This window comes from Colias philodice, chromosome 3 (genome assembly GCF_061535455.1).
Source record: "Colias philodice isolate Cphi_HAF_F1 chromosome 3, ilColPhil1 Martin Lab GWU primary, whole genome shotgun sequence".
Classification (NCBI taxonomy): domain Eukaryota; kingdom Metazoa; phylum Arthropoda; class Insecta; order Lepidoptera; family Pieridae; genus Colias; species Colias philodice.
In genome coordinates, this window is record NC_143088.1 from 12080685 (window position 1) to 12094783 (window position 14099).

Sequence of the window (14099 nt, forward strand, 5' to 3'; positions counted from 1 at the left end):
CGCATTAGATTTTTATAACGTTCCAAATTTAAATAAGTAAACTAATTAAAATAAATACTGTATGTATTTTAGTAGCAATTCATAATTTATTTTAATTATTTAGTAAGTCTACATAATAAACGTTAAAAATGTGTATAGAAAATATACCTATAATATAAGCTATTATACAAAATTTTCACCATCACAGATTTCTACTAAAGAGTACTTCTAGATTTTCGCCTGGATTATTCAAAATACCAAGCCTTTATTCTTCCAAAATTCAATCCCTTAAAATATAATGACCATTATTTGAAGCCTATTGAAATAATTTACCGAAATATCGATATAATACAGCACTCATATATACAGCCTAGGATTTCATGCCAAAATCACGGAACCGTGAAATCGTACGAATTTCTCATTGAAATGTGGTAACGACATAATATTGTACCTATAGACGTAGCAGAATATAAAATAGATAGGGTATATATAAAATGGTTCATTTAGTTATTACAAATTTTCTACAAAAAATAGCCTTTAGTGATACCACATAAGTTAACTAGGTGCTACACATTATTAAGGATAACTAAACTGTACCAAAAAACTATTTATCAGACCAAATTGAAAAGGGTCTGTATAAAAAGCTTAAGGTTTCAAAGAAAATAATATTAAAATTTGGATCACCGTACAAAATTCTATGAGTCTAGTGCAAATCAATACAAGGGGTAATAGAGACACTGTATAAAATACATATTTTGGTATAAAATTGTGTAAATTTAAATAAATAAGTTTGATTATTTTGTAACTAGATGGCGCAGCGTACAGAGTAATCGGAAATATTTGAAAACGTAAAAAAAATAGCCGAATTAGTCGAGCCGTTCTTGAGTTTTACGATTCTTTCTTATTAGGCACCTATTGATTATGTCTTATGTATAAAGAAGAAAGAAGCGTTAAGTTATTCAACTCGAATATCTTAATGTACAGCCGAATAAACTAAGCATTAAGCACCAGACTTAACTTCTTCAAGTTAATGTCCTGTCGTTAAGTTATCTTGTTAGCATAGTATCAGCTTAGTTTGGTTTAGGACTAAATTGAGGAAAAGGGCGTTAGCCCTAGATCACATTAAAGTTTATTAGACGTATCCATATTAATGTTAATGTTTGCGTGTATGTCTGTTATCTTCGTGCCTAAACCACTGAACAGATTGGCGTAGATAGATAGAACTCGTAAATAAATATAAAAAATACAAGAAAATTTAAATACATACGAAGGAAAGGGAAGTTATGACCCGTTTTTTGATAAATTACGTAATTTTATAAAACACTAAATAAAGCCTGCGGCTTCAGTCACATTGTACCCAAGTAAATAGGTCTTTAAGTTGATCTATAATATTCATAAGCTAAGACGGAATAGATACGGAATACAATGGAGCCTTAAATAAGTAATATCCATCCATCAATGTTCACGTTTATAATATTATTATGATACGACAAGTTCAACGTTTTCTTCAATATTTTCCTTACTAACAATATTTTAAATGCGGTGGTGTGTTTGTTTGTCTTTCTTTCACGTCACAACGGAGCGACTTTATAATATGATTTTTGTCTGGTCATAATGACTAGGCTAGATAATGACATAGGCTACTTTTTAACGCGGAGAAACATCTTTATCACATGGGCATTTTCACTTTCACTAGTTTTCCGCCCGCGGTAAGTCCGCCTTGTCACTATATACTATAAAATAAAGTCACTGTCATTGTCTGTGCGTCCCTATTTATACTTAAATGATTTTTTAGAAGATATAGTAGGTCTTGAGAAAGGTTTTAGTATATAATTTATTAGGTTTTAGACAAAGCGAAGCCGCGGGCGGAAAGCTGCATTCACAGTAAAAACAAACTGAAAAATTGAGCAGTACACTGAAACATATTCCTTTATCCACAAATATTTTGTATGTAGGCTTCGGTTTAACAGACTGCGACCCTCTTAAATAATAAATGCATCGCCCCAAGGGTAGCGACCCCCAGTTGAAAACGAAGGCTATATATTTTTTTCAATCAACCCCTATAGAAGTTGTGGAAGGTCGAAATACCTGCAGTGTGGGTGATGATGATATTTTTTTTATTTACTAGCTGTGCCCCGCGGTTTTACCCTCATTGCTCCGCTCCGATTGGTCTTGTAGTGATGATATACAACCAACAACAACAAAACATATTTTTAGCTTAACCACATTACCGGACAGTCTTATCACCTAATAGTCATCTCTTCCAGGCAACTTATTATAAGTTAATAACATAAAGACGTGAAGTAGGTTTTCATGTAAATTTAAAATAAAATAATAAATTTAAATTTAATTTGCAGTTAATGATGATTATGATAAAAATTAAATTCCCCTGCAGTTCCAAAATGGATAATTGGGTAAAGAATGAATAAATTATCGCAAAACAATCAGGCTATTCATAATAATTAAGCATTTAAAACAACTGCGTGAAAATCGTGATAAAATGCTTTAATCACAAAATTTATATGCAGTTTATTGAATTGGACTTGTGAATGAACTTATTAAATGTTTTTGATATATCTGATTACTGCGGTTTTGTCTGTATGTGACAATAATGATCAATATGTGTACTGTAAAGTAGGTACCTACTTATAAACTTAATGTACCTAAAGAATAAGATTCAGGTTAAAATTTTCACTCAACCATTTTCAAATTTTGATGTAGAAATTCGTATCTTAGGAAAATAATAATAAAATTATTACTATTGCACAAGGGCTCATAAAAATAATTAATTAAGATCTAACACTAGCCATTAATTTATTTAAATAGTTTTTTTTTTGTTTTAATATAAATTAATATTTGATCACAATATAAATAATTAGAGATAGTATTTATTTTGTAACAATATTGATTCTACACAGAATTTATCCTCGAGATTGTAATTAACGGGGTGTATTCTTATTTTTTACGACGAATTAATTGCTTTGTTGAAGCAAAAACAAGTCGTAAAACATAAGAATAGACCCCTTTAAACAATTGAATGGCAAGGTCACTTTTTGCACGATTTCATTCCCCTGAGTTTCAGTAAATGTAACTCAGTTTTTGTCAAACGTTCCCAACCTATTTGGACCTTTTTCCGGAATAAAAAATAGCCCGATTCTATCCATATGCAAAAAGCCATTCTATATACATTCATATTATATGTAGAATAAATTTATTTGGCAGACTCGTTTAAATAAATCCATACTATCCATACTAATATTATAAATGCGAAAGTAACTCTGTCTGTCTGTCTGTTACTCAATCACGCCTTAACTACTGAACCAATTTGCATGAAATTTGGTATAGAGACATTTTGATACCCGAGAAAGGACATAGGATAGGTTTTATCCCGGAAATCCTACGGGAACGGGTTTTTCTTTGAAAACGCGGGTGAAGCCGCGGGCGGAAAGCTAGTCTGTAATATACCTACGCATGACTATGTAAAGTTTGTACTCTTTACAGTTTAAAGCCTGCTGCTATTATGCTGTCATGAATCAGTAATATTTCATTGTTACTTCATTATTTTCATCATCATTACATTCTTCAAATTTTTTCCATCAATAATATGTACAAACATTCTATACTAGATTTCCGCCCGCGGCTTCGCCCGCGTTTGCAAAGGAAAACCCGCATAGTTCCCGTTCCCGTGGGATTTCCGGGATAAAAACTATCCTATGTGTTAATCCAAGTTACCCTATATATGTGTGCTTAATTTCATTGTAATCGGTTCAGTAGTTTTTACGTGAAAGAGTAACAAACATCCATACATCCATACATCCTTACAAACTTTCGCCTTTATAATCACTACATAGTATAAAACAAAGTCGCTTTCCCTGTCCCTATGTCCCTATGTCCCTATGTCCCTTTGTACGCTTAAATCTTTGAAACTACGCAACGCATTTTGATGCGGTTTTTTTTAATAGATAGAGTGATTCAAGAGGAAGGTTTATATGTATAATAAGATCCATTAAGTAGTGGAGAAGTACTGTTATTTTTGAGGTTTCTAATGTGATGTCGTAAAAAATTACATTTATTCCGCTTACATTGCAAACGCAGGCTGAACCCTACGAGTTTTATCAAAATAATGTACTAAGTATTATACACATTGAAAAGGTCTACAGAAAAGTCCGCGATGGTATATGTCTATCTCTTATGGATAACCCACAATAACTTTTTTTTGTCATTTACTTTTTACAAATAATGGCTAATTTTCGAAGCGATTTTAACCAATACAGCATTAATCCTTAACCAATTAAATACCATGGATACATTGTTCATTTAATATAGATCTATATGGCCCTTTACACCGTATGATTTAAGTGAATATTTTCGAAGATATTACAGATTTAAAAATTGCGGGACGTAGCGTTTGCGGCCGCCCGGCTCGGGCCGCTATATTTTTACACGCTTTATATTAGCTTCACCTGTATGTTTGTATGTTTGTAACCGACTTCTTTGGGCGCGATTTTGACCCACTTTAAACGGCCAGATTTCGTTCAAACTTTGTAGATTTATTGAGGACCGATGACAATACACTAATTTGATAAAATTTTCTATTTTTTAGTTCGGTTTTCTATTAAAAGCGTGTTTTTTAGTTTTTTTTAACTATTATTATTATACCTATACAACGTTCACAATTTGTCTGTAGTGTATTTAGTATCAGCATTGCACCCGTGCGAAGCCGGGGCGGGTCGCTAGTATAATTATATTAGATAGATATTAGAATATTAGATGTTATCATTACAAATAAGTACAATAAAGAGTAATCATATTTCATTTTGAATAAAAAGCTCTATAATGTAATATAATATAAAGCAGAGAACAAAGACAACTTGTCCAATTGAATAAAGAGGATCAGTTTATGCGTGTCTCGAATTTCCTTTGCATATAATAATTAATATAGGATTTCGCCCGCAGGATGTAACAGAATATAACTATACATTATTGCAATAACGGTTTGTATTAAATATGTTATTCAAGGAATATTTAATGAAAATAAATAATAATTGTTATTTTATTATCATAATGGGTTGTAGTAAATAGGACATCTAATCAGAATTTAATTAAGCAAAAAAAATCTTACTATCAAAATAGTCAAATACACTTTTTGTGTCACAGTCTTGTCACAGTAATTAGAAAATTTTAAATATACCTACTACATTACACTACCTATTACTATAGGAATAGGACATAGTAAAATTAATTTAATATTAAATTTAATAAGCATTTATAACATCTTCATTTCCTAACCACTAATTAGAAAAAGCTTCTACGGTTAAAAAAGATAGGATAAGGATAGAATATTGAAAATAATTTTGAAAAGAGTGATTAAATACATTAAATTACCTACTGTTCACGACATAGACCGCATATAAATCAAAGTCCTTCATTCACTGCGTCTGTCTGTTCACGATCAACTCAAAAACAACTGGACTGATTTTAAGTCCCTTTTTCAATATGCGGGCAAGAGATAGTTTTAGCAAACCTAAGTGTTAAGTTTTAGATTACACGTGTAAACCCGCGGGCGGTAAACTACTACAAAAAATATGAAACTATATTCCACTACCAACATTGTCAACAAAACTAACGAAGCTCAAACCCATTACAAAGATACCAACCTTGCACGGGTGTATAAATATTCATATACAGGCAGTCTTCGCTCTGGTTCTTGAGCCTCGGTAGCAGCCTTCGCAAGTACTCAAGCCTGCCCTTCGGCATTCGTTCTAGGGTCAGGGTCTCGTTGGAAATGTCTGGGAGACGCTGCGGGCAGACGGGGCCCATGTGGTCTACGGTTTTGACATCGTCCCATGGGGCTGGCGCGCGGGTTGGTGCGAACCTGGGAAAAGAAGAGATTGTTAAACACAAAAGTTTTAAATAGGTTTTTGACGTGACAACGTCTTATAATTCGATAGCGCCGGCTGCACGCACGAAAAAACATGACTCATGCGGCGTTACCTCGCTCTGAGGCGTTCCATGTAAGGCTTGAAGTGCAAGCGAGAGCGCGGAACGAGCGACAAAGAAGCACAATCGGACGTTGTCACGTTCAACTATCGTCAGTAAACCGACTTTAAAGACAACCAATTTTTTTATGAAAAGGAATATTTAAATATTGTTGACAGTAATTAGACATGTTATATTTAAAAAATAGGAGTGAAACGTTTCATAGTTACATATTACAAATAAACAATTCATCTCTATAAAGTGCTATAAATTTTATTTTAAATGTATTTAAGAATGCTAACATTAAATTATGATTTATAAGCGCTTCATGTGGCCTACTCTTTGATATACTATATACTTAAGACGATACACAAAAAAAAATCCACTGCTTGGCGGGCGGAGTCTAATAGCTCGCTATCGCGAACGCGGGTGTGCGCGAAGTCATTCTTACAAACTCGCCGCGCTGCCGCTGGCCGACTCGGGACAAACATGTATGGAGTCGTCATACAGTTATAATATTGTTATACATTTATTTAATTGTTGATTTATTGGTTTTATTTTCTTGCTTATAAACAAATAATCTTCTTTTTAACAACTACTTAGACATTATTAATAATTATTATTATTTCGTAATAACCTGTATTATTTATTACAAAATAATACAGGTTATAAATAATCTTTAAAATAACAAAAAAATATTGTTACTCTGAAAAAATGAAATGGTACTCAATAACGCGGACTACTGAATTGATTTAGATAGAATTTGATGCTGACGTATCATGCCCAGAAATGAAAGGTACTATTTCTGAAAGAAGTCATAAACCCTAATTCTTCTCAGTCAAAGTCAAGAGTGGAAGATATCACTAATACAGTAAAACTGATGCGAAACTTTGGATGTTAATTTATATATTTTTTTGTTAGTTGTTACTTAATCACGTCAAGACTACATTACCAATTTTGATAAAATATAGCTAATTGCCTGGATTTACACATAGGATACTTTTTATCCGAACTGAACACTTCTGTGGGATAAAACAGGATTCACGATATAACCTAATTCCACGCGGGCAAAGCCGCGGTCGGAATGATATTTTTTTAAATAAAAAAATTGTTTTAAAAAAAACACAAAATATATCGACGCATGTATTTATTTTTTGCACTCTATTATAATTGTAATTATTCATTACAAATAATCAAAATAAAATAGCCAGAACAAAGTTAGGCCCTGGTAGGGTAGGTAGGCAGGTACAGCAATGTGAGATGAACACTGGCTTATTTATACCAATAATAATGTATTTTAAACATTAAATTAAGTTTACAACAAAAATACATAATATTAGCTAATGTGAAAACGAATCAACCAATCATCCCACAACAATGAAATGTGCACACAAATATTCATCCAAATCGGTTCATGTGATTAGGAGGAGTGACTGCAGCGCCATCTTCCGGGCCCAATTGTGTTTCCAGATCACCCAGGAACTCAATTTAATATACTTACACAAAATTTTTCGAAATGAAAACTCACATTACTATGTAAATATGAATATAAACCTGTTTTAGTACTAAGCAATTTCCCGCACAGGTGTAGTAAGTATAAATGAAATAAATATCAACATCAAATTCTTTATACAACATACTTATCTACCACCTACTAAGAAATGTAATTCTTGAAATTTTTTTGTATTTTTTTTAAATATAATACTACTCCAATGAGCTCCTGTTCCATATTACCTCCACCATACTTCCACTAAGTTCACCATGATTTTTTATTTCTTTGCACTTTGTTGCTTTTTGCTAAAAATGGAATCATGCGATAAAACCAGTAGAGCGTTGATAACATATATTTTTGACTGAATAAAGGTACTTACGAAGGAGTGGGTTCACATTGTGAACAATCAGTGGGTTTATTTTCCTTCTGGATTCCGGATTTCTGAAAAGATTATCTATGCTATAAATGAAAAAATCTTACACATTCGTTATGTACTTAAAACAGGGGTACATATCAAACATCGTCTATAATACAATTATCATCAAATTTAAAATAAAACCAACTTACTTCATTAATTTGTTCCAATTGTAAGCATTCTTTTTCCTCCAACCTTTATGTTTCTTCTTCTTATTTTCTTTATTGTCCCCATTTGTCTCATTTTGTCTTATCGTGTTGTCACCCTTTTTTACGATTGAGCGAGCGACACAAGTTCCCCGTGTGACGGCCGTAGCGGGAATGACTCGTGCAGCGATCGGGGTAGGAAGGTACAGGGCGGCTCTCGCTATATTGGCTGGTCGCGCGCTAATTTCAAGTATTTCTTGTTTATTTCAAAACCATCGCATATTTCAAAATTCTAAATCGGTAGACGTATAGGTTGTATATTTTATAGTTAATATCCAAAAAGTCGTAACTTTACGTTTGTTATTTTGAAGATGCCAGAGATTAAAAAAAAATAACAATGAGAACTTTGTATTTTTTTTCTATCGAGAAAATATCATGGAATCATGTTTCTAAAACGGTAGACGTATTGTGTTACTATTGAACTTTCTTGTCAAGAATTTTCATCACGACAACTTTAATAATAGGTCAATTACGAAGGTTTAAAAAGGGCCGTAAATGTTAGAAAAATTAATTCATCACCTTAAATATAATGCAATCATTATTACCTACCCATTTTGTATCGTGAAGAGAGTTTTATGATCGAAGAAGGTATTTAAGAAATTATTTAGTACTAAAACCTTGTAGTTCCTAAACAAAGTAACATCCAACAATTTTGTCAAACCAAAAACTATTTGCCGCAAAATTAATTCTCGTACACCTTGACCCGTTTAGTTTCAAAATAACCTTAAATCAAGGTTTCGTGCAATAATATGAAACTCTGGCAATAATTTATACAAAACAATTCGCTTGGTATTCACCTGACCCGTTGCCGTAGTTTCAATATAAATCAGATAGATTGAAATGTTCAACTTTACAGTTGAAAACTTTGAACAATCGTTTATTGATTAATTAATAGTAAAATGGTTGAAAGGTAAAATCTATAAACAGACGTAAATTCCGCATGACTGGGATAATATAATAAACAATGTGATAACAAATATTATGAACACTTTCCACCCGCGGCTTCGCCCGCGTTTTCTAAGAAAAACCCGCATAGTTCCCGTTCCAGTGGGACTTGGGAACGTGGGATAAAACCTACCCTGTGCTAATCCAAGTTACATATGCGTGCTAAATTTCATTGTAATCGGTTCAGTAGTATTTGCGTGAAAGAGTTACAAACACACATACATCCTCACAAACTTTCGCATTTATAATATTAGTAGAATAGGAAGTAGGATAGGATGTACGGGTATGTTATTTCAATTCTTAATAAAATAGTATATTAAATTAGCCTCTATCTCTTAATTAAAATCGGTTCTGAAATTCTGAAGTGATTGAATAAAAAACATCCGTTCGCTTTTGTATTAATTATATAAATAGACTTCTTGCATTGTTGTTTTTATAAGGAAAAACAAATAAATCAAATTTGGTTCCTCGAAAATAACGAATTTGACATTCCAATCTTTCCTTGTTTTTCTTTTCTTATAAGAAACCCTCAAAAGACTTCTATAAATTATATTATCTATACAGGAAGATTTACTTTGTAGTACCTTGTGGAAAAATAATGTCTTCTCTAAATGTTATAGTCAAATCCCGAAACACAATCTCTTCGCGGAAAGACTGGTTTATCTTAGGTTAGGCGAAAAACATCGGGCAATCCTCGAAATATATTTGAATTTCACCCTTTGACTGAAGTATTTTTACTCAAACCTAGGAGCTCCTAACTTCTCAGTCAAACGTCCAACGTAAATTATTCTGTTTTGGTTTTGTCCTAGTCAATTCTAGAAGCGACTGCAAAACTCGATCAAACGTCGATTTAATTTTCTATTGAAACAATAAAAAATAAAATTAATACCTTACCGTGTGATTTCATACCAAAATCAAGTTTGACTGGTCAATCCCCGATTTAATAAAATTTTGTTTTGACGTTTGCCTGACCAAATTAGTCTCTCCCAGGTCTGGCGAAAATTGTTTAGTAAAAGGACGAAATATTACATTTATTTGGGCTTTGACAAAATCATTATGTCAGACCTGAGGATTGACCAGTCCAACCTACGAGTGCCCGAGCTTCGGGGTTTGACTATAACATAAATATAAAATTCATTGTTTCATTTTTATGTTATAATAATAATTAGAACGGTTATTATGCAACGCCGTAAGCAAATTCGCGACATAAATGCTAGTTTACAATTGTAAATAATAATTGAATGAATGCTAGTTTAAAATCGTTTATAAATCATAAAAGATTTCACTGACCAGTTCAAGTTATTTATATGTTTTAACATAGTTAGTTACATTTTAGTAGTTATGATAAAAACTGTTGTACATATAGATATATTAACCGCCTCCTTGGTAGGTACAGTGGTTGGGTTCGATTCACGGTGGAGACGAAGAAAAAAAGATGTCTCGGTCTAGCAGGACACAGAAGGCCTACATCACCTACTTGTCTCTAAAGAAAATCGATCAGTGAAACAGATGTATGTATAATGCATCTGCCCCTTACCCCACTTGGGGACATGGGACTTCACTTTTTTATAGGTATATTATCCTAGTATGCTAATATTCTTACTAATATACATAATTGGGAGGACATTCAAACCCTTTGTCACATGTAACTGGGCAAAGTTTGATTATTCCACATAAATTATGTTTATGAACAAACTTTCCACATTATTTGAAATGAACCGCAAAATTTCTATTCAAAAACAAAAACTTTACAGACCAATTAAATTAAGCTGAGTTTAGTCCACATTGTTCTATTTTTGCCATCATACAGACAATTTATTATTTATGCTCTTATTTGTAGTAAGTAGATACTTAATTTTACCTTACAATTAGAGCCTTTACGTTTATCACTCTGGACCATTTGTTCTAAAAATCGAGAGAAATCTTCGTATTTTCAATTTTAAATATCAGCCAAGTCTTAAAATTTGCTTTAGAAATTTAATCATTATGCTCATATATTTATCATGCTCTCATCAAAATTATTGTACTCGTATTTAAACTGAATGATACTCATCTCTTCAGGTCAAAATATAGTAGCTACATTTGTAAGACTATTTTTCAATCGATGAATTAAAAATATGAAATCCATACTAATATACTAATATACTAATCCATAATATAATATTATAAATGCGAAAGTAACTCTGTCTGTCTGTCTGTTACTCAATCACGCCTTAACTACTGAACCAATTTGCATGAAATTTGGTATTGAGATATTTTGATACCCGAGAAAGGACATAGGATAGGTTTTATCCCGGAAATCCTACGGGAACGGGTTTTTCTTTGAAAACGCGGGCGAAGCCGAGGGCGGAAAGCTAGTATGAAAATATGAAGCAAATGCGCGCATTTTTACATTATTATATTATACCATATACGACCTTTGAAATTGGCTGTCCGAGCATTATAAAATTCGTTAAGAATGCTGCTAAAGGATTAGGATATACACGCAGAACAACGTTAGCTGAATATGCATTAATTCATACTGCCTAGAAAATATCTAAGACTAGATTTCCGCCCGCGGCTTCGCCCGCGTTTGCAAAGGAAAACCCGCAGAGATCCCGTTCCCGTGGGATTTCCGGAATAAAAACTATCCTATGTGTTAATCCAAGTTACCCTCTATATGTGTACTAAATTTCATTGTAATCGGTTCAGTAGTTTTTACGTGAAAGAGTAACAAACATCCATACATCCATACATCCATACATCCATACATCCTTACAAACTTTCGCCTTTATAATAGTATTAAGAAGATTAAGATATTAGATATTAGATTAGATATAATCATGGTCTATAATAAATCAAAAGACTCACCTATTTGATCCCGTAGGTGGCGTCGCGTACGGCACTCCCAAATACGCTTCCACAGGCTTCAAGTACTTATGTTGATCCATCGGCAATATAACTCCTTGCAATTTACCGTACCTAGTCCCTATTATCCTGGTCCGTAACATAGAATTCCTACCAAAACTATTACCACTTGACGTCACACTTAACAACAACACTATCAACACGACTATTATTATCCTCTCTCTTGCTTCTAGCTTCACGTCTAATTTTAATTTATTTTTTATCTCCTTTATCTTTGTTAACTCTAGTTTTATGAGGTACTGCTTTATTGAATTGCAGAGGTGTAATGGCAATCTGTGAGCGGCCATTTTCTGTGTATATCACCTTTGAAGATCCATTTCTGTTTATAACCCCTTTTGGATCTTTGTTGGCATTCAGTACGACATTTTTGAAGTGACTTATTGGCAATGTCTATGCTGTTGAGAACACCTGAAACAAACGAGATTTAGGTTAATAATTTTGAAAATATTTTTTTAAGTATTATAAGAAAAACATCTGCAGTCTTAAGGCTGCAGTCTAGCAAAATTGCGTTTTCAACAAGTTATTTGACAATTTTTTCCCGGCTAATGAAATGATAAACTGAATTTTTTTTTCTTGTTTATCAATTAGTGTTATATACGCAATGCGCGTGAATTTTTTCACATTTATAAAGTTACTTGATGTTACCTTAATCAGGCCTTCAAGATAAGTCTCTTTCTCCCAAAGACATTTCGAGCTAAGTTTGTGCACTCACTACGTTGCAACCGATTACAATTTACACAATCTGATCAGCACATTATTATCCTTATATAGTCGTTATTAAAAACTGCTGAATACAATTGCCGAAAAACTTATGATTTTCTTAATTAGAACGTTATAAATTCATTAAATTTCCCATTTTTTGCCTTACAAAATCTATTGATAAATACTGCTAAAAGTTATTTTTTCCATTAATTTATTCGAGTTGGTTGAAGACCAATGAGTATTAATCCTTTAAAAAATTTTTTTTTTGAATTTTGATAATTCTTTAAATATTAAAATATATTTAAAATAATTAGGAAAAATCCTAGCGAATTTCTTTAGTCGCGCTCCTTGGGCCGGAGCGTTCTGACGTGTGCTCTACGCTCGATTTTCCTTCATACCGAAGTGAAAGTTGCTCTACTTCATTAAATTTAATATTTTTGTTAATTGATTATTTTTATCTTAGTTTTGTGCAAATATTCGTATTTTTAAACATTTGATTTCGATATGGAAAATAAACGAAAAAAATACGCGTGTAACTACTAGAAAAAAAAATTATCTTCGAACATAAAGTTAATGAAACCAAATAGATTGCAAAGGTGATTGGCAACAATTTCTTTATTTTACGGGGTGTCAGTAAAGGGATTTATATTTCTTTAAAACTAAAGTAAGCTCATAAATTTTCTTATAATATAATTTTTTTGAAGTTCCAAAAATGTTTATTTTTCGTTTGAGAAATACGAAATATAATATAAACTTGTATTGAGAACTTGAACTTCCCAAGTTCATCCGGGGAAATCCCCATACGGGGAAAATGATTTGTTTACTCCAAAATTGATCCGAGGTGTTTTAATTTTTTCTTCTAGTCATTTTCAACGTAGCGGCATGTTGTTTGATTATTAATTTTGTAACTTAAATACAGGATGTTGGTATTATATTCTGATCTTACAGACGCGCTGACAAATTTAGTCCGCCATTTCTAGTTTAGTCTACCAACTCTAAGTACCAATATTAAAACGAATGGATTATCATCACATCATCAAAACTCAGATGTAATGGAAGATCACAATAACATAGAAAATTCAGTGGGTGTTGAGAACTAAACAAACAGAAGTAACAGAGACGCGAAGAATAAAAAAAGAGGACGAAAACGATAATTCGTTGATGCTTTCTCTTTTCGACGTATTGTTAGGGTACATCACCAATCTGCAAAAAACAAAACTGATGATTCCCAATTGCTGATTAAAAATGAAAAACAAATAATCGACAACAGTGGTGAAAATTTGCTGATCACAATGAAACAGTGGTAGCAGATTTACTCATTTAAAATGTATCGGTGAACAGCGTAAAGGAGAGGAGGACAGGAAAACATTATGAATGTGGATGGTGGATTGTATACAGGGTGTAATCGATAAGTATGTGCAGGCGATTATGACGTTATTATTGCAGGTATCAAAAAACTTAAAACTGATATCGA

At 32.5% G+C, this 14099-nt stretch overlaps 1 protein-coding gene and 1 long non-coding RNA gene across 2 annotated transcripts in view; both read right to left on the reverse strand.

Moving 5' to 3' along the window:
- Positions 1 to 14099, reverse strand: part of LOC149490070 (neuroligin-4, X-linked-like) — a 99694-nt gene that overhangs the window by 21502 nt on the left and 64093 nt on the right. The window contains exons 2-3 of the mRNA XM_089714869.1: positions 11867 to 12331; positions 5637 to 5854 (exon numbers count right to left, since the gene is read on the reverse strand). Of these exons, the coding sequence (XP_089570995.1) occupies positions 5637 to 5854; positions 11867 to 12210 (562 nt within the window). The 5' untranslated portion in view covers positions 12211 to 12331. The remainder of the gene's footprint in view (positions 1 to 5636; positions 5855 to 11866; positions 12332 to 14099) is intronic.
- LOC149490071 (uncharacterized) lies at positions 7323 to 8515 on the reverse strand. Its single transcript, XR_016318382.1, has 3 exons — positions 8018 to 8515; positions 7830 to 7891; positions 7323 to 7755 (listed from the first exon to the last, which is right to left on the reverse strand). It is a non-coding gene; the product is annotated as an uncharacterized LOC149490071 (long non-coding RNA).